The sequence below is a fragment of the Procambarus clarkii genome, chromosome 40 (assembly GCF_040958095.1).
Source record: "Procambarus clarkii isolate CNS0578487 chromosome 40, FALCON_Pclarkii_2.0, whole genome shotgun sequence".
Taxonomy (NCBI): Eukaryota; Metazoa; Arthropoda; class Malacostraca; order Decapoda; family Cambaridae; genus Procambarus; species Procambarus clarkii.
This window is the reverse complement of record NC_091189.1, coordinates 16,352,778-16,371,666: the sequence shown is the minus strand read 5'-3', so window position 1 is coordinate 16,371,666 and position 18,889 is coordinate 16,352,778. Positions and strand designations below refer to the sequence as shown.

At 42.4% G+C, this 18,889-nt stretch overlaps 1 protein-coding gene across 1 annotated transcript in view; it reads left to right on the top strand.

Annotated features, from left to right (window-relative positions):
- Positions 1-13,504: 13,504 nt before the first annotated feature.
- The window catches only part of Ric (Ras-related protein interacting with calmodulin), a 42,763-nt gene continuing 37,378 nt past the window's right edge, over positions 13,505-18,889 (top strand). Inside the window, exons 1-3 of the mRNA XM_045741899.2 lie at positions 13,505-13,770; positions 15,410-15,466; positions 15,758-15,831. Coding sequence (XP_045597855.1) covers positions 13,662-13,770; positions 15,410-15,466; positions 15,758-15,831 — 240 coding nt within the window. The 5' untranslated portion in view covers positions 13,505-13,661. The remainder of the gene's footprint in view (positions 13,771-15,409; positions 15,467-15,757; positions 15,832-18,889) is intronic.

Here is an 18,889-nt window from a genome sequence, read left to right as displayed (position 1 = left end):
TTGATTTTTGCTCTTTTACATTTTTTGTATTTCAGCAGCACTTTTGTGTATTTTCTTATTTGGAATAAATAGATTCGGGAAATTTTTCTCTGTGAGAGTGTGTGTTGTGGCTGTGCACGAGTGTTTCAGACGTTGGTGTTTGTGTATGTAGTGCTGGTCTGTGTGTTTATCCTGGCCTGAGCTGTCTGCACCTTTTCTTTCCGTGCAGAGTGTTACCTATCGTTCGTTACGGCTCGTGACCCTACAGCAGCCAAGCTTTAATTACGTCTAGGGATACGAGAAAACTGCTGTTCTCAAGAGCGGATCACCAGTATAACCCCTTAATAAGTAATGAGCACATAAATAAAAATCTTCCTTTAGGATTGAAGAATAGATACAAAATATTATATAGATATATATTCAAGACAGTATAATATAAAAACACAGATGGTCAAGTAACTTATACAACAAACGAAAGTATTGTCATATCACTTAATATAACAAAATAAAATATGGCACAACATGAATGTACAGACTTATCTCCCACATGTTACTCCTTCGAGTCCTGTTCAGCTACTGAACTCACGCTCTGTCGCCACCCACATTCTCACCTCCCGTCTGCCTCATCCCAGGATGAGGGATGGAAACTAAGGACTTTTTAATATTTAAAACTAATTGAACAACCACTTGTTCTCAAAACACACAAGAATGCAAATTACAGATAATAGTTACTTACAAAATATATAAGTATAATGCCACCTGTTTAATTACAGAAAATAAACAATTACCTAACTAAATAAAAGTGACATCTGGAACTTCCAAACTGAACAGGTCCAGCTTTCCCGTATCTCACAGGTACTAGACGTGTGCAACGCAACCGCGCTCCTGTCTCCACTGGCGCTGCCACACCACACGATAATTTACCAAAACACAATGTGTGTACATATACAGGTAATGATATAATGGAGCAAAAAATGTTATTTTAAATTTATATACGTATTCTGCTAGGAGTACGTAACACAGAGCAGGTTGTGCTCCAGGCATGATGTTTGCCTCCACAATTTGGACATTTGGATGTTGTGGCTTGGTTTCCCTTGTGCTTGGCTATACAGTCTTTGGTTGGATGTCTCAGGCTGCACACTCCGCATCTCCTGTCCGGTGCAGCGTGATTGATGGTGGCCATATTTCTGACACATGAAGCAGCGCAGGGGTTCAGGGACGTATGGTCTCTGTCGGTATGTTCCCCAATTTCCAAGACTGAATGTTTCAGGCACATGTCCCATGACGGTCACCAGAACCTGACGTGTCGCTGCTTTGTCTACTTTTGTGCGGCAACGTTCCACATTCAGGATTTGCCTGTGTTCTAGTACTGGATTCAGGGGAAAGTCGATTGGGTATCCCAAAAGCACGACTCGTATGCATCTTTCTGCAGGGTCCAACTTTTCCAAGCATACAGGTTTCCCTTGCAGGACTCTTACTTTTTCTAAGTAATTTGCAGTCTGTTGGTTTTGTGGTGTCATTATTATTTCTCCTTTCAGGTTGACTCTAATGGAAAGTTTGAGCTCTGGTTGTTCTTTTTCCATTGCCGTTACTACTCCATATGCTGTAGGAAAGTGGTCTGTCTGCATTATCTTGAATTCTGGAAGATGTGCAGAGTCTGGCGATGTCTGGTGTGAGACTGGTGGTGTCCTCTCCTGTCTCATACTGTTGTCCTGTGGCTGGGTTGTGGAGAGAAGCATTGTCTGACACTAGCTGGTGTGGGACTGATGCTGTCCTCTCTAGGTCTATTACGTCTGCTGTCTTGCTGGTAGAAGCAAGTGGTGGAGCCTCGATAGCAGTTTTCTTCGGTGCCTGCTGCACATCGGTCCACCGTCCCTCGTCTGAAAGCTGCCTCCATTGCCTCTTTCTCTTAGCCTTCCCCATGACTCTCCACGTAGTGAGGACCGAATCTGAGGAATGGTGAGACACACTCCAGGCGTTTCGCTAGGGCTTTGTTCTGGGTTCGTATTGTGACTGATGAGGATTTACTGGGCGTCAATCCTTAACTGTACCCTCTTTACTCAACAGTAAAATAGGTACCTGATTGTTAAACGATTTAGCGGGTCGTATCGTATTCCGGGGGAATATTAGGATTAAGGACTTACCCGAAACGCTTTGCGTGCTAGTGGCTGTACAATAATGTAAGAACTCTTTGTGGTACTCTTGTGTGTTGTGTGTGTGTGTGTGTGTGTGTGTGTGTGTGTGTGTGTGTGTGTGTGTGTGTGTGTGTGTGTGTGTGTGTGTGTGTGTGTGTGTGTGTGTGTGTGTGTGTGTGTGTGTGTGTGTTTTCACCTAGTTGTGGTTGCGGGGGTTGAGCTTTGGCTCTTTGATCCCGCCTCTTAACCGTCAATCAACTGATGTACAGATTCCTGAGCCTACTGAGCTCTGTCATATCTACATTTGAAACTGTGTATGGAGTCAGCCTCCACCACATCACTTCCTAGTTAACTACTGAGTATTATTTACTCTGACACTGAAAAAGTTCTTTCTAATGTGTCTGTGGCTCATTTGGGTACTCAGCTTCCACCTGTACTCACCTAGTTGTACTCACCTAGTTGTGTTTGCGGGGGTTGAGCTCTGGCTCTTTGGTCCCGCCTCTCAACCGTCAATCAACAGGTGTACAGATTCCTGAGCCTATCGGGCTCTGTCATATCTACACTTGAAACTGTGTATGGAGCCAGCCTCCACCACATCACCCCCTAATGCATTCCATTTGTCAACCACTCTGACACTAAAAAAGTTCTTTCTAATATCTCTGTGGCTCATTTGGGCACTCAGTTTCCACCTGTGTCCCCTTGTGCGTGTTCCCCTTGTGTTAAATAGACTGTCTTTATCTACCCTATCAATCCCCTTCAGAATCTTGAATGTGGTGATCATGTCCCCCCTAACTCTTCTGTCTTCCAGCGAAGTGAGGTTTAATTCCCGTAATCTCTCCTCGTAGCTCATACCTCTCAGCTCGGGTACTAGTCTGGAGGCAAACCTTTGAACCTTTTCCAGTTTAGTCTTATCCTTGACTAGATATGAACTCCATGCTGGGGCTGCATACTCCAGGATTGGCCTAGCTGACATATGTGGTATACAAAGTTCTGAATGATTCTTTACACAAGTTTCTGAATGCCGTTCGTATGTTGGCCAGCCTGGCATATGCCGCTGATGTTATCCGCTTGATATGTGCTGCAGGAGACAGGTCTGGCGTGATATCAACCCCCAAGTCTTTTTCCTTCTCTGACTCCTGAAGAATTTCCTCTCCCAGATGATACCTTGTATCTGGCCTCCTGCTCCCTACACCTATCTTCATTACATTACATTTGGTTGGGTTAAACTCTAACAACCATTTGTTCGACCATTCCTTCAGCTTGTCTAGGTCTTCTTGAAGCCTCAAACAGTCCTCTTCTGTTTTAATCCTTCTCATAATTTTAGCATCGTCCGCAAACATTGAGAGAAATGAATCGATACCCTCCGGGAGATCATTTACATATATCAGAAACAAGATAGGACCGAGTACAGAGCCCTGTGGGACTCCACTGGTGACTTCACGCCAATCGGAGGTCTCACCCCTCACCGTAACTCTCTGCTTCCTATTGCTTAGATACTCCCTTATCCACTGGAGCACCTTACCAGCTACACCTGCCTGTCTCTCCAGCTTATGTACCAGCCTCTTATGCGGTACTGTGTCAAAGGCTTTCCGACAATCCAAGAAAATGCAGTCCGCCCAGCCCTCTCTTTCTTGCTTAATCTGTGTCACCTGATCGTAGAATTCTATCAAGCCTGTAAGGCAAGATTTACCCTCCCTGAATCCATGTTGGCGATTTGTCACGAAGTCCCTTCTCTCCAGATGTGTTACCAGGTTTTTTCTCACGATCTTCTCCATCACCTTGCATGGTATACAAGTCAAGGACACTGGCCTGTAGTTCAGTGCCTCTTGTCTGTCGCCCTTTTTGTATATTGGGACCACATTCGCCGTCTTCCATATTTCTGGTAGGTCTCCCGTCTCTAGTGACTTACTATACACTATGGAGAGTGGCAAGCAAAGTGCCTCTGCACACTCTTTCAGTACCCATGGTGAGATCCCATCTGGACCAACAGCCTTTCTAACATCCAGATCCAGCAGGTGTCTCTTGACCTCCTCTCTCGTAATTTCGAACTCCTCCAAGGCCGCCTGGTTTACCTCCCTTTCTCCTAGCACAGTGACCTCACCCTGTTCTATTGTGAAGACCTCCTGGAACCTCTTGTTGAGTTCCTCACACACCTCTCTGTCATTCTCTGTATACCTGTCCTCGCCTGTTCTAAGTTTCAATACCTGTTCTTTCACTGTTGTTTTCCTTCTGATGTGACTGTGGAGTAGCTTTGGTTCAGTCTTGGCTTTGTTTGCTATATCATTTTCAAAATTTTTCTCTGCTTCTCTTCTCACCCTGACGTACTCATTCCTGGTTCTCTGGTATCTCTCTCTGCTTTCTGGTGTTCTGTTATTCCGGAAGTTCCTCCACGCCTTTTTGTTCAGTTTCTTCGCTTCGATACATGCCCTATTATACCATGAATTCTTCTGTTGCTTCTCGGATTTTTCCCTTTGGGCCGGGATGAACCTGTTTACTGCCTCCTGACACTTTTGGGTAACATAGTCCATCATACCCTGTACAGACTTGTCTCTGAGGTTTGTGTCCCAAGGTATTTCACTTAGGAAACTTCTCATCTGTTCATAATTCCCCTTTCGGTATGCCAGCCTTTTGATTCCTAGTTCTTTTTTGGGGGAGATAAGTCCTAGCTCTACCAAGTACTCAAAGTTCAATACACTGTGGTCACTCATTCCCAAGGGCGCTTCCATCTTAACTTCCCTTATATCCCATTCATTTAGGGTAAATATCAAATCAAGCATTGCTGGTTCATCTTCTCCTCTCATTCTTGTTGGTTCTTTGGTGTGCTGGCTTAGAAAGTTTCTTGTTGCCACGTCCAGCAGCTTTCAGATTCAGATTCAGATTCAGATTCAGATGTTTATTCAGGTAAGGTATATACATACAAGTGATGTTAAATTAATGGATTGATATATAGATAGAGCTAGTACATACAATGCCTAAAGCCACTATTACGCAATGCGTTTCGGGCAAGAAAAACATTAATATCTAGAACTTAATACTAATTGAGCATAAAGAATAAAAGATGTTGAGAACAAATACAAATAAAGATAAAAAAAAGGGGGAACATGACTGAAAAAGCAGCACAAATACAATAGGTTGACAAACAGTGTTGATTAAAAAAAAAGAAAAAAAAAAGAAAATAACAGACATGGGTTGACAATAGAGGAGTGAGGTAGATTACAGGGAATTTATTAGGTAGTGTTTAGTTTTTATCTTAAACTGGTTGAGAGAGGTACAGTCTTTAACATGGTTGGGAAGGTCATTCCACATTCTGGGCCCCTTGATTTGCAGAGCATTTCTAGTTTGATTAAGACGTACTCTAGGAATATCAAAACTGTATTTATTTCTGGTGTGGTGCTCATGGGTTCTGTTACAACCTTCTATGAAGCTTTTAAGATCAGGATTGGCATTATAGTTTAGCGTTTTATATATGTATAATACACATGAGAGAATGTGCAGTGACTTAATATCTAACATATTAAGAGATTTGAGTAGGGGTACCGAGTGATGTCTGGGGCCAGAGTTGGATATTGTTCTAATAGCGGCTTTGTGTTGGGTAATTAGAGGACGTAAGTGATTTTGGGTAGTAGAACCCCAAGCACAGATACCATAGTTGAGATAAGGATAGATAAGGGAGTAATAGAGAGTCACCAGAGCAGGGCGTGGTACATAATATCTGATCTTAGAAAGAATGCCCACAGTTTTTGAAACTTTTTTTGATATATTTAGAATGTGTCCCTGGAAATTCAGCTTGTGGTCAATGAGAATGCCAAGGAATTTGCCATCTAATTTGTTACAAATTTGGGTATTGTTTATTTTGAGATTTATAAGACTAGAGGATTTATTGCCAAACAGAATATAGAAGGTTTTGTCAATGTTAAGGGTGAGTTTGTTGGCAGTTAGCCAAAGATGGACTTTATTTAGCTCAGTATTTACTGTGGCATTTAGAGCAAGAGGGTCAGGACTGGAGTAAATGAAGGTTGTGTCGTCAGCAAATAGAATTGGTTTGAGGTGTTGGGAGGCATTTGGAAGGTCATTAATGTAGATGAGAAAGAGGAGAGGGCCAAGTATGCTGCCCTGAGGAACACCAATGTTGATGGGTAGGGTGGGAGAAATTGTATTATTCACAGAAACATATTGGAGCCTGTCAGTAAGGTAGGACTCGAGGTATTGTAGGGAGTGTCCTCTGACTCCATAATGATGTAATTTAAGAAGAAGGTTATGGTGGTTGACAGTATCAAAAGCTTTCCGCAGGTCCACAAATAACCCAACAGGGAGCTCCTTTTTATCAAGGGCTGTATGAATCGAGTTAAGCATACTAATAAGTGCATCGTTAGTGCTTTTTTTGGGTCTGAAGCCATATTGGCAAGGGCTAAGTATATTGAGTTTGGCTAGATATGAGTAAAGCTGCTTGTATATAAGTTTTTCAAAAAATTTTGACAAGTTTGGCAGGATTGATATAGGTCTGTAGTTGTTAACATCTGAGGGGTCACCACATTTGTGGACAGGCGTTACTCTCGCTTTTTTTAGAATATCTGGAAAGGTTTGGAGTTCAAGTGACTTGTTGAAAAGCAAAGCAATAGCAGGGGCTAAAGATCTGGAGGCTTTTTTGTAAATTAAAGTTGGTATCTCCTCAAGGGCACCAGACTTGGTTTTAAGGGAAAGGATTATCTCATTGACGTCAGTGGAGTTAATAGGCTTTAGGTACAGAGACTGTGGATAGTTACCTGTAAGATAGTCCTTAATGTCAGTACTGGAAGATGGAATATCATTTGCAAGGGATGAACCAATGGAAGAGAAGAACCTATTGAACTCAATAGCAGAATCAGAGGCTGAAAGCTGACCATCGTTATTAGACAGGAGAGTCGGTTTGTTATTTAAAGATTTCTTTGATCCCAATATTTGTGAAATTGTGCTCCAAGTTTGTTTAATGTTGCTCTTTATTTGAGTAAATTTATCTTCGTAGTAATTAGTTTTGGCTCGTCTAATTATCTTAGTTAGCAATAATGAGTAATTCTTTGAGAATTCTTTGGAGACAATTCCTAACCTATACTTCTTCTCAAGGTCGTGTTTTTTGTTAATGGATTTCAGTATTCCCTTTGTAAGCCAAGGATTGTTAAGCCTTTTGCTTGTGACTTGTTTTGTAAGCCTAGGACAGTGGGTGTTATAAAGGCTAAGAGTTGTTTGTAGAAAAGATTGCACTGATTGCTTAGCTCTCCATGTTTCTGGTCCTCCATGCGGGTCTCTTCTTCCAATCTATCTTCCCATGGTTGAAGTCTCCCATAATTAGTAGTCCATATCCATTCCTGCTAGCAACAGAAGCTGCTCTTTCTATTATGTTAATGGTGGCCATGTTGTTTCTATCATATTCCTGTCTAGGTCTTCTGTCATTTGGTGGTGGATTATATATGACTGCGACTATAATTTTTTTCCCTCCATTTGTTACAGTACCTGCTATGTAGTCACTGAAACCTTCACAGCCCTGAATATCCATCTCCTCAAAATCCCAGCCTTTTCTTACCAGCAGAGCTACACCACCCCCACCTCTTCCTTCCCTCTCTTTCCTCATAACATAATAGTCCTGTGGGAACACTGCATTTGTTATCGTTTTCGTGATCTTTGTTTCTGTGAGGGCTATTATGTCTGGGTTTTCCTCTAGTACCAGTTCTCCAAGCTCATTTGCTTTATTTGTAATTCCATCTATGTTAGTGTACATCGCTTTGAGGCTCACTTTCTTCTGTCCCTTCTCAAATCGCCTCCTTGGTGAGTGTTCTGCTGGTGGGGGAGGCTGTTCCATGGTTGTGAGGACCTGTGAGGTGGATAACAGGGTCTCAGAGGATACTGGGATGAGGGGCGGGGGATCCAGTGAAGGGGGAGGGACAGGGAGGGTATGGGGTGAAAGGGGAGGGAGGACGGGAAGGAAAGGGGGGGAGGGAGGACTCGGGAGGAGGGGAGGGGTAGAAGGGTGGGGATTGGGTGTGGGGGGAGGGAGATTTGGCTGAACATTTGAGTGGGGGCAGGGAGGGGTAGGGGGGTTTTCTATGCAGAGGAGGGAGGCGGGGTTGTCCTCCCTTCTGGTGTTACTGGGTAGCTGGTTGTGGGTTCCCCCCTCGCCTCTGGGGGTGTTGTGCTGGGAGCTGTGACTTCCTGGTTTTCCCCTCTCGCCCTGCGCCTCTTCCTTGCTTCTGCCGCCATGGCTCTCTCCTCCTTTGTCATGTCTCTCTGGAGGAATACATTTTTTAATTTTCCCACGTTTTTCAGGGAGCTCTTCCTTGATAGGATCTTCTCTTTTGTGTTCTCGTTTGCAAACACTATCTTTATCATTCGGTCTCGGTCTTTGTTGTACCGGCCTAGCCTGAAAACCTTCTCAATGCTATGCTCAGCCCCTTCCATGTCTAGTGCCTTTAGTACTTCATTCACTGCTGCTTTGTCCTTGTCATTCCATAACCTGTGTCCCCTTGTGCGTGTACCACCCGTATTAAATAATCCATCCTTGTCTATCCTGTCAATTCCCCTGAGAATTTTGTATGTGGTGATCATGTCTTCCCTAGCTCTTCTGCCTTCCAGCAACGTGAGGTGCAGTTCACGTAGTTTGTTTTCATAACTCATGCCTCTTAGTTCTGGGACTAGCCTAGTGGCATACCTCTGACCTTTTTCCAGCTTCGTCTTGCGCTTGACTAGATACGGGCTCAATGCTGGGGCTGCGTACTCCAGGATTGGCCTTACATATGTGGTATACAAGGTTCTGAAGGATTCCTTACACAGGTTTCTGAAAGCAGTTCTGATGTTAGCCAGCCTCGCATAGGCCGCTGATGTTATTCTTTTGATGTGGGCTTCGGGAGACAAGTTTGGAGTGATATCAACTCCCAGATCTTTCTCTCTGTCCGTTTCGTGAACTTCATCTCACATTCGGTATCCAGTGACTGGCCTCCTAGTTCCTCCTCCTAGTTTCATTACCTTACATTTTATATATGTAAGGTAATTATGTGTGTGTGTGTGTGTGTGTGTGTGTGTGTGTGTGTGTGCAGAATAACTACATGTGAAAAACAGAGAATGCTTAACGCGTTTTCGGTTAATTCGCCTTCATCAGAGCATGACGTCATTCTACTTTGCTCTGATGAAGGCGAATTAGCCGAAAACGCGTTAAGCATTCTCTATTTTTCACATGTGGTTATTCTGCATACCTAGATAAGTGTTTTTGTGATCATTGTATTATCCCGTAGCAGCTGTTTAACTCCCAGCTACCTATTTACTGCGGCATTAGGGTGAAAGAAACTGCCCATTTATATCCGCCTTGACCGGGAATCGAACCCGGGCCCTTAGGACCACGACTCCCGAGCGCTGTCCCCTCAGCCGTGTTGTTATATCAGCGTTCTCAGGCTGCTTGTAGTCAATCCAAAAGTGTAGTCAGCTCCTTCCTTGAAGGCAGATTTCTTGGCTAACTCATCAGTTCTATCATGTATACGCAGGAATTTCAAATAAATAAATAAATATCAATATCTTAGTAAATAATACGTCATCTATTTATAGCCCAGACGGCCATCATAAGCTACAATGTTTATTAGCGTTACTAGGGAGTATGATTCTCTATAAGTCCATAAATTATATTACATACTTCTAAATAGTGTTCACAGGAGCTTGAACTGTATATGTAATCACAGTTTACGAAGGTATCGGGTACGATCCTAGCGTCTATGAAATATAGTAGAGTTTACATGCATCAATCCAGCGCATGAATCAGCGAGAAGCCACGAACGCCTTTGGAGCACATTGTTGCCGGCGACCGTTGTCGGGACAAAACCTGTGTATAGTACATACAGTACTTTAAGCTTGTGTCGAGACATACCTCCCCCCCCCCCCTCACCAATTGCGCCTAACTGCTAACCTTTTCCAGTTGGGATTTTCTCGCTTTGTAATCAGGAATCCCGGGTTCGAATCCCGAGAGGGACAAATGGTTGGGCATATTTCCTGTCACCTAATGCGTATGTAACATAACGTACGATTATGTTACGTTGTTGGGTAGATTAGATACAGTGTTTAGTGGATTTTCATATTTACTTAGTAGTCTTGGATACAGCAGTGTCGTAGACGTTGAGACGGAGCTTGGAGCAGAACAGAGCTGAGTGAGGTCGGAGCCGCGGACCTGGATGCGGGCGAGCGTGGCGGCTCGATGGGGAATCTGGGTGTCTAAACTCGATGGGGTGGTGAGTGTCTAAACTCGATGTGGTCGTAGTCTGCTATCTGCTCTGTGTCGAAGCTGGAGCGTCTTGGGGTCGATAAGAGCTGCATACACCGAGTGCTACATTATTGAGATTGAAGAGGTGTGGTAACTCTGAAGCATCTGAACTGAAGTTATCTGAATCACTGTAGAAATTAACTGTAGTCTCTGTTTAACGCAACAGTAAAATGTGTACTTGGTTGTAACAACGATTCTTCGCGGCAGGGGATCGTATTCCAGGGACCTGCGCGAAACGCTACGCGTACTAGTGGCTGTAACAAGTGGAATGTAACAACTCTTGTATATATCTAAAAAAAAAATGTACTGATGCTTAATAGTTGTTGTTTAAGATTCAGCTACTAGGAACTAAAAGTTCCAAGTAGCACAGGCTATGGTGAACCCGTGATGGACTTACCTGGCACAGAAGCGGGGCTGAAACTTGTGCTTAATCTGATTGATTGATAAAGATTAAGCAACCCAAGAGGTGGCACGGGCATGAATAGCCCGTAAGTGGTATAATTTTTTGTTCAGTAATTTCAGTATTCTGAGGTTGCATTTAATCGTCAAGCTGTTATCGCGGGGGAGGATACTGCTTGACAGTCTTTATGAGGATGTCCAGCTTCTGGACACCTTTTTGACCAGGATGTGCTTAATCGTTGTTGTTGTTTTAGATTTAGCTACTCGGAACGAAATATCCATGTAGCACGGGCTATGGTGAGCCCGTAATGTGCTTAATCGTTGTTGTTGTTGTTGTTATAGATTCAACTACTCGGAACAAGTTCCAAGTAGCACGGGCTATGGTGAGCCCGTAGTGGACTTACCTGGCACAGGAGCGGTGCTGAATGTCCTTCAAGTCCCCTTGAGGGACTTGAAGTAGAGGGGGGTAGAAATAGCCTAAGCTACTCTATCCCTTTGAGATGTATTTATTGCTTATCTCAATAAACATACTTGAACTTGAACTTGAACTTGAGCCTGTAACTTACTTGGCACAGGAGCGGGGCAAGTAGCACTTATGGTGAGCCCGTAATGGGCTTACCTGGCACAGGAGCGGGGCAAGTAGCACTTATGGTGAGCCTGTACTGGGCTTACCTGGCACAGGAGCGGGGCAAGTAGCACTTATGGTGAGCCCGTACTGGGCTTACCTGGCACAGGAGCGGGGCAAGTAGCACTTATGGTGAGCCCGTAATGGGCTTACCTGGCACAAGAGCGGGCCGAGTAGCACTTATGGTGAGCCCGTAATGGGCTTACCTGGCACAGGAGCGGTGCCTGCTTAATCGCTTCTTGGCTGTTTATATTATTGGACTACACCTCAGCTTCCTCCAATAGGATGGAAAGAATGTTACCTGTAATTAGGGGGAAAAGATTTAATGGATTAAGTAGACTTATCTCCTTAATCTAATGAGAGCTTGGACCAAGTATATTGTTGACATAACATACTCGCTACACGGCTGTTTACTTAGCAGTAAAATAGGATTAAGAATTATAGATGTTATATATTATATATATATATATATATATATATATATATATATATATATATATATATATATATATATATATATATATATATATATATGCAAACAAGCCTGAATGGTCCCCAGGACTATATACAACTGAAAACTCACACCCCAGAAGTGACTCGAACCCATACTGCCAGGAGCAACGCAACTGGTATGTACAGGGACGCCTTAATCCGCTTGACCATCACGACCGGACATAAGGAAGTGATAGCCGAAGCTATTTGAACCACTTCCCCGCCGGCACTCGGATGGTAATCTTGGGCATAGCATTTTATCAAATCACCTCATTCTTTGGGGCACACGTGAGGAACACAAATGCAAACAAGCCTGAATGGTCCCCAGGACTATATACATCTGAAAACTCACACCCCAGAAGTGACTCGAACCCATACTGCCAGGAGCAACGCAACTGGTATGTACAGGGACGCCTTAATCCGCTTGACCATCACGACCGGACATAAGGAAGTGATAGCCGAAGCTATTTGAACCACTTCCCCGCCGGCACTCGGATGGTAATCTTGGGCATAGCATTTTATCAAATCACCTCATTCTTTGGGGCACATTCTTTGCATTTGTGTTCCTCACGTGTGCCCCAAAGAATGAGGTGACTTTGCGAGGGCAGCGGCGGGGGCAGGCGGAGTGAGGGCAGAGCCCCTCTGTGCCCCCGTATTTATACGGCCCCAGACTGCCCGCGCAACGCCGCGGGACGCGCTGCGCAAATGTTTCTTTCTCCCCCATCAGAAACATCCCCGCTTTGCGAAGCAGTGGCCATATATATGTATGTATACATTGAATCAGGAGAGAAATTACCAGATTCAATACTGTAATTACTTCATACACTCAGGATCAGTTCAAGTATGTTTATTGCGATAAGAAAGAAATACATCTCAAAGGGATAGAGTAGCTTAGGCTATTTCTACCCCCCCCCCCCTCTACTTCAAGTCCCTCAAGGGGCGCACAAATTTACACTCAGGAATATTGGAAGATATTCTGGTGTTGTACCCAGATTTTGCTAGTGGAGGCTAATAAATCAGTCTTACATATCATGTTCTCTCCCGATTTTTAGTCAGATTTGATTTGTTTTTGTGAGGAAACTCCGTGGTGTTTTTGTGAGCAGTCTCCGTGGTGTAGTTAGCAGTCTCCGTGGTGTAGTGGTAAGACACTCGCCTGGCGTTCCGCGAGCGCTATGTCATGGGTTCGTATCCTGGCCGGGGAGGATTTACTGGGCGCAATTCCTTAACTGTAGCCTCTGTTTAACGCAACAGTAAAATGTGTACTTGGATGAAAAAACGATTCTTCGCGGCAGGGGATCGTATTCCAGGGACCATAGGATTAAGGACTTGCCCGAAACGCTACGCGTACTAGTGGCTGTACAAGAATGTAACAACTCTTGTATATATCTAAAAAAAAAAAAAAAAAAAAAAAAAAAAAAAAAAAAAAAAAAAAAAAAGGAATATTGAGTGCACAGTAATTCAACTTCCGTTGAGGAGGTAATATAAACTACAGCTCACATGATGGATGTGGGCTGCATAATAAACTTCCCCTTGCAGGATGAGTGTCGCTGACTAATCAGTTAGCTCTTCGGGGCAAAATTTAAAATAATTAAGGGTTGTGTCCACCTGTGAGGTGTTCTGGGAAGCGACCGCTGGTGGCGACCGGGACACTGGTCGCTGGACTGTGTTCGGTGCCCTGCGAGTGACAGACTTGAGAGTGAGATAGTGGCACTGGGTGTATGACACTGGGTGTCTGGCACTGGGCATGAGGGCGTGAAGCATGGCACTCACAGTGGGACAGGCGCAGCCCACTACCCACCATCAGACCAGGAACGGCACCAAGGTCTTCAGAATCGTCGTTCTGGGCGAGGGCGGGGTCGGCAAGTCTGGTAAGTCTGGGGTCAGTTACTAATGCGACTAATAAGTCTGCTGCCTGGGGTCAGCTAGTTTAAATCTGTAGTTTGGGGTCAGGAAGTCTAATAAGTCTATGGTCTGGAGTCAGGAAGTCTATTAAGTCTGTGGTCTGGAGTCAGTAAGTCTGGGAATTGTAGGGTCTCGGGGTGGGTTTTTGGGTAAGGGAGAGATAACCACTGTCATGGGATAACCATCATCTCCAAAGTAACATAAACCAGATTACAAAAAAAGTAATCTTAGGATGCTGATTAGTGGGGGAAGACTTGTTGTATTCATGAAATTGGTCGAGTACATGGAAGAGTTGAGTTTCAACTTCCATTATTTGCCAGCTTAGTGCCTTCTTTTAATAATTACTTCCATTATTTGTGATACGAGACACTGGTATGAATGACAGTTATATAATATATACTTATATAAATACTTAACATAAAGTACAGTTAGTATTGTAATGATGTTGGTGAATAAAAAAATATTTTATTTATTTAAATACTTAAAATAAAATACAGTTAGTATTGTAGTGATGTTGGTGAATAAATTATGTTCTTGCATGCTATTAACAACAGGTATTAGAGACAACTGTCCAGATTAGTACATGATTATTTACAACAGATTTGAAGACATATTTATATATGTCTTCGATTGTCTCTTATGTTTAATTTATGATTGGCACATTGTTGGGTCATGTAACACAGTGGTCTATGTCCTGTGGTTCGGTTTCAATTCCCGGGCAGGACAGACACTGTTAGGCATGTTTCTTTTCACCTGATACATCTGTTCAGCTGTTAGTAAAAACCTGGGAGTTAATGAATAATTGTGGGTTGCATCCTGTGGAAGGTTAGTAGTTGGCCTAGAGGGATTTCGATAACCCTAAGCACAGGTTTCCTGTCGCCGACAATGGAAATTATAATGCCTTATTAACAGAAATCGCTGTATTATCTCATGAGTGATTGATGAATTTTCGGAATAATGAACCATTACCTAACCTTAAGATTGTGAATAACTTGGATACAGTCCCATGGGGAGCTTATAATTGAGTAGACCCTGAGTTTGATTCCCAGGCAGGGTGAAGTGTCTGGGCACATTTCCTTCCCTAGCTTATAGGAAGGATGTAGTAAGGATGCCTAGCAGCAACAGTATAGGCAAGTTCCATTTGAGTAGTGGTTAGCTGCCTTGGGATTCTTTCCTTTTTAATGCCAAACCATAGTATTATGGGTTGATAGACACTGATAGTGGTCTGCCTTCCATGTCAGAGGATGGGTCTTGAGGCTCCTAGTGCCCAAGGTAAAGGAAATAAACAGTATTATTCTGAATATAAATACAGTTTTATTCTGAATTGAAATCATTTGGTAAACTGTTCCATATGTTGAACTTTGCAATACAGTACTGTTGTTAACTATTTCCTAAATGTAGATCATCATGCCCTATGATAATTTTCAAGTTTTGTACAGTACAAAATATATGCTATTGTAGTTGAATTTTTGCTTTATATCAATTTAATACTACAATATATTTTTAGAGGCATGTTAAGATGTGTACTGTTTTATGCTATGTATATCATTAAGAACCACTACAGTTGTCCTGTACTGTATACTAATATATTGAATATTTTTTCAGCTCTTACTCTGCAGTTTGTGAGTCATAATTTCCTGGAGTATCATGACCCCACTATTGGTATGTATTTTGTATGACTTATCATGCATTACAGTATTGTATATATATTTTTACACTTAGAACATTTAGATTTAAGTGATTTTTTAAAGTATTGTACTTTTTGAATAATAATACTTTTATTAATACAGTATCTTATTATATTTTTGGATTATACATATACTGTATTATTATTGGTAAAAGTATTATCTAAATACAGTACTGTACTATGAACTACATATTAATTTAGCCAATTTTTTATTTAAGTAATAAAAAAAGATGTGTGTTCTATTAAATCAATCTATTAATTTTTAGAGGATGCCTACCAGCGACAAGCAGTTATTGATGGAGAACCTGCTCTACTAGATATTCTTGACACAGCTGGCCAGGTGAGGGCTACATGTATCTCCTATGTTATTATGGTACAAAAAATTCTATGTATCCTGCATTCACTGTAATTTCGAAGTACAGTAGGGTTTTCAGAAAATCTTAATATGAAAGGTTTTGTCTTTCTGTTTTTTGAGTTTGACATCAGTGCATCTACACACCATGTTCCCTACCAATGTAATTTGATAAATTTCCTAAAATTACAAGAATTGGTGTTTCAATCTTAGAAATACTTACACTGTCCCAGGTATTGCATTTGTAGCCCTTGGGGGGCAAACCCTCTCGTATAGATTGATCTGTGTAATCTCTGAGCCAGTTAACACTATCGCACTCCGTGCGGGCGGGCTGCAGAAATGACGTCGTGCGCCGTTTGGTGCAGGCGAGTGTGTGGCAACACCGAAAAGTGTATACTCGTTTCAGTTTTCTGACACCACTTCTTAATGTCTGCAGAAGGGACATTCGTTACTGCCTCATCCTCCTCCACTGGAGAAACATCCTCAGCTGGGTCTTCTTGCTGTTCCTTTTGAAGGGCTTGGAGTTCTTCGGTGGTCAGTTCTTCGTTGTCTTCTTCCACCAACTCCTCCACATCATCACCATCTAATTCCAAGCCCGTTTGCCGGCCCAGAGTAACAATTTCCTCAACAATGGGTGCATTAGTTACAGGCTCAAACCCCTCAAAGTCTAGTTCTGTCACACATTCAGGCCACAATTTTCTCCAGTCAGAGATCAGGGTTCTTTGAGTCACTTCTTGCCAGGCTTTGTCAACGAGTTTTAAAGAACTACAAATGTTAAAATGGTGTTTCCAGAACTCTTCGAGGGTGAGGTTTGTGGCTTCAGTCACTTCAAAACATTTCCGGAAAAGTGCCCTTTCATAAAGTTTCTTAAAATTCACTATGATTTTCTGGTCCATAGGCTGAATTAGAAGAGTGGTGTTAGGAGGAAGGAACTTTACTGTGAGAAATTTATTGTATCTGTGCAACAATTCATCTTCCAAGCCTGGAGGATGAGCAGGAGCATTGTCGAGGAGAAGCAGGGCCTTGAGTGGCAAATGTTTCTCCTGCAGATATTTTTCCATGGCAGGGCACACCACCTCATTCACCCACTCCGAAAAAAAAAATCCTAGTCACCCTTATTATTAGCCCTCCACATCACACACATTTGATTTTTCTGCACTTTATACTGTTTGAAAACCCTTGGATTTTCAGAATGATACACTAGCAAGGGTTTAATTTTCAAATCGCCACTTGCATTTGAACACAGCACACGCGTAAACCTATCTTTCATAGGCTTGTGTCCGGGCAATGCTTTTTCCTTCTTGGGAATGTATGTCCTCTTAGGCAATCTTTTCCAGAACAGTCCTGTTTCATCACAATTAAACACCTGTTGCGGTAGGTATCCCTCAGCCTCTGCAAACTCTTTAAATTCTTCAATAAATTTCTCAGCGGCTGGTTTGTCTGAGCTGGCAGCCTCCCCATGTCTCACAACACTATGAATACCACTTCTTTTTCTAAATTTGTCAAACCATCCCCTGCTTGCCTTAAAGTCTTTCTCTGCACTCGTTCCAAGGGTTTTCTTTACAAGGTCTTTGTGCAATACCCTGGCTTTCTCACAAATGATGGCCTCCAAAACACTATCACCCTCTAACTTCTTCTTGTGTATCCAAATTAATAACAACTTTTCCACTTTCTCAAGTATTTGTGGTCTTTGTTTCGTGCTTGTTGATACACCTTTTGCCACTTGGCGCTCATAATGTCCTTTTTCTTGGCAAGTATAGTGCATATCGTTGACGTGGATTTGTTGTATTGCCTACAAAGTTCAACAACATGTGCACCATTTTCATGCTTCCGAATGATCTCTTGCTTTTCCTCTATTGTCATCCTCACATGCGATTTCTTGCCTTGAACCTTACCACTGGCTTTCTTAGGACCCATTGCGATGTATATTATAACAAATTTTATGCTCAAATAGCAAAAACTCTGAAAATAAACGGTAAATCCTTGTGAAGAATTCAGGCGGGATAGTTACTGGGCACAAGGCACTGGCAAACTGAGCGGCCATCGCCGTGCCACCACGCGCTAGGTCGGCCCGTACACGTATCAACAAACTCGTATCCTGAGGCAACCCTCGTAACCCGATACAAATTTTCGGGGCAAATCCTGCTCATAACCCGAAAAACTTGTAACCAGAGGCGCTCGTAAGCCGAGGTACCACTGTATATGCGTATAAGGTCCAAAAGCCCACCGTGACTCCCCACAGCAAAGGCTAAAGTCGGTAAAGTTACCTGTGAGCGCACAAAATCAGTAAAATGTTTATACTCGTTTCAGTTTTCTCACCCTATTTCTCGTGCTACGTCATTCGTTTTGGTATCATTGTGTTTGCAATAGAATTCCCTACAGGGGTATATGCATATAAGGTCTAAAAGCCCGGCGTGACTCCCCACAGCAAAGCCTAAAGTCGGCCAAGTTACCAGTTAATGAGCACCAATTGGCACACCTGCAGACTAATGTATATACTCGTTCAGTTTGATAACATAAAATTTCGTGTTACGTGTTTCATCTTGGTATCAAATTGTTCACAAAATAAAGGTGTGTATTTTAAAACTAGTTCCATAATAACAGAACAATAAATGGAATTTTAACAAATATTTTAACTTTTGGACGCTCATCACAACAAAATTATTTATATATTTCCAGTGTTCTGACACAAATTTTCGTGTTATGTTTTTCATTTTGGTATCAAATTGTTCGCAATAAAAAGGCGGGTATTTTAAAACTAGTCCCATTGTAATAGAACAATAAAGGGAATTTTAGCAAATATTTTAAAATATGAACCACAGAAGTATTTATTATCTTTCTGACATAAATTTTTGCATCACGTCCTTCATTTTGGTATCAAATTGTTCGCAATATAAAGGCACGTATTTTAAAACTAGTTCCATAATTAGAGAACAAGTTAGTTTAGTTTATTTATTATGCACCCCATACCCATCTTGTGGGTGGTAGTGGAAAGGGTTACAGAGGCACATAATGGGCTCAGGGACTGAACCCCACAAATCATTTA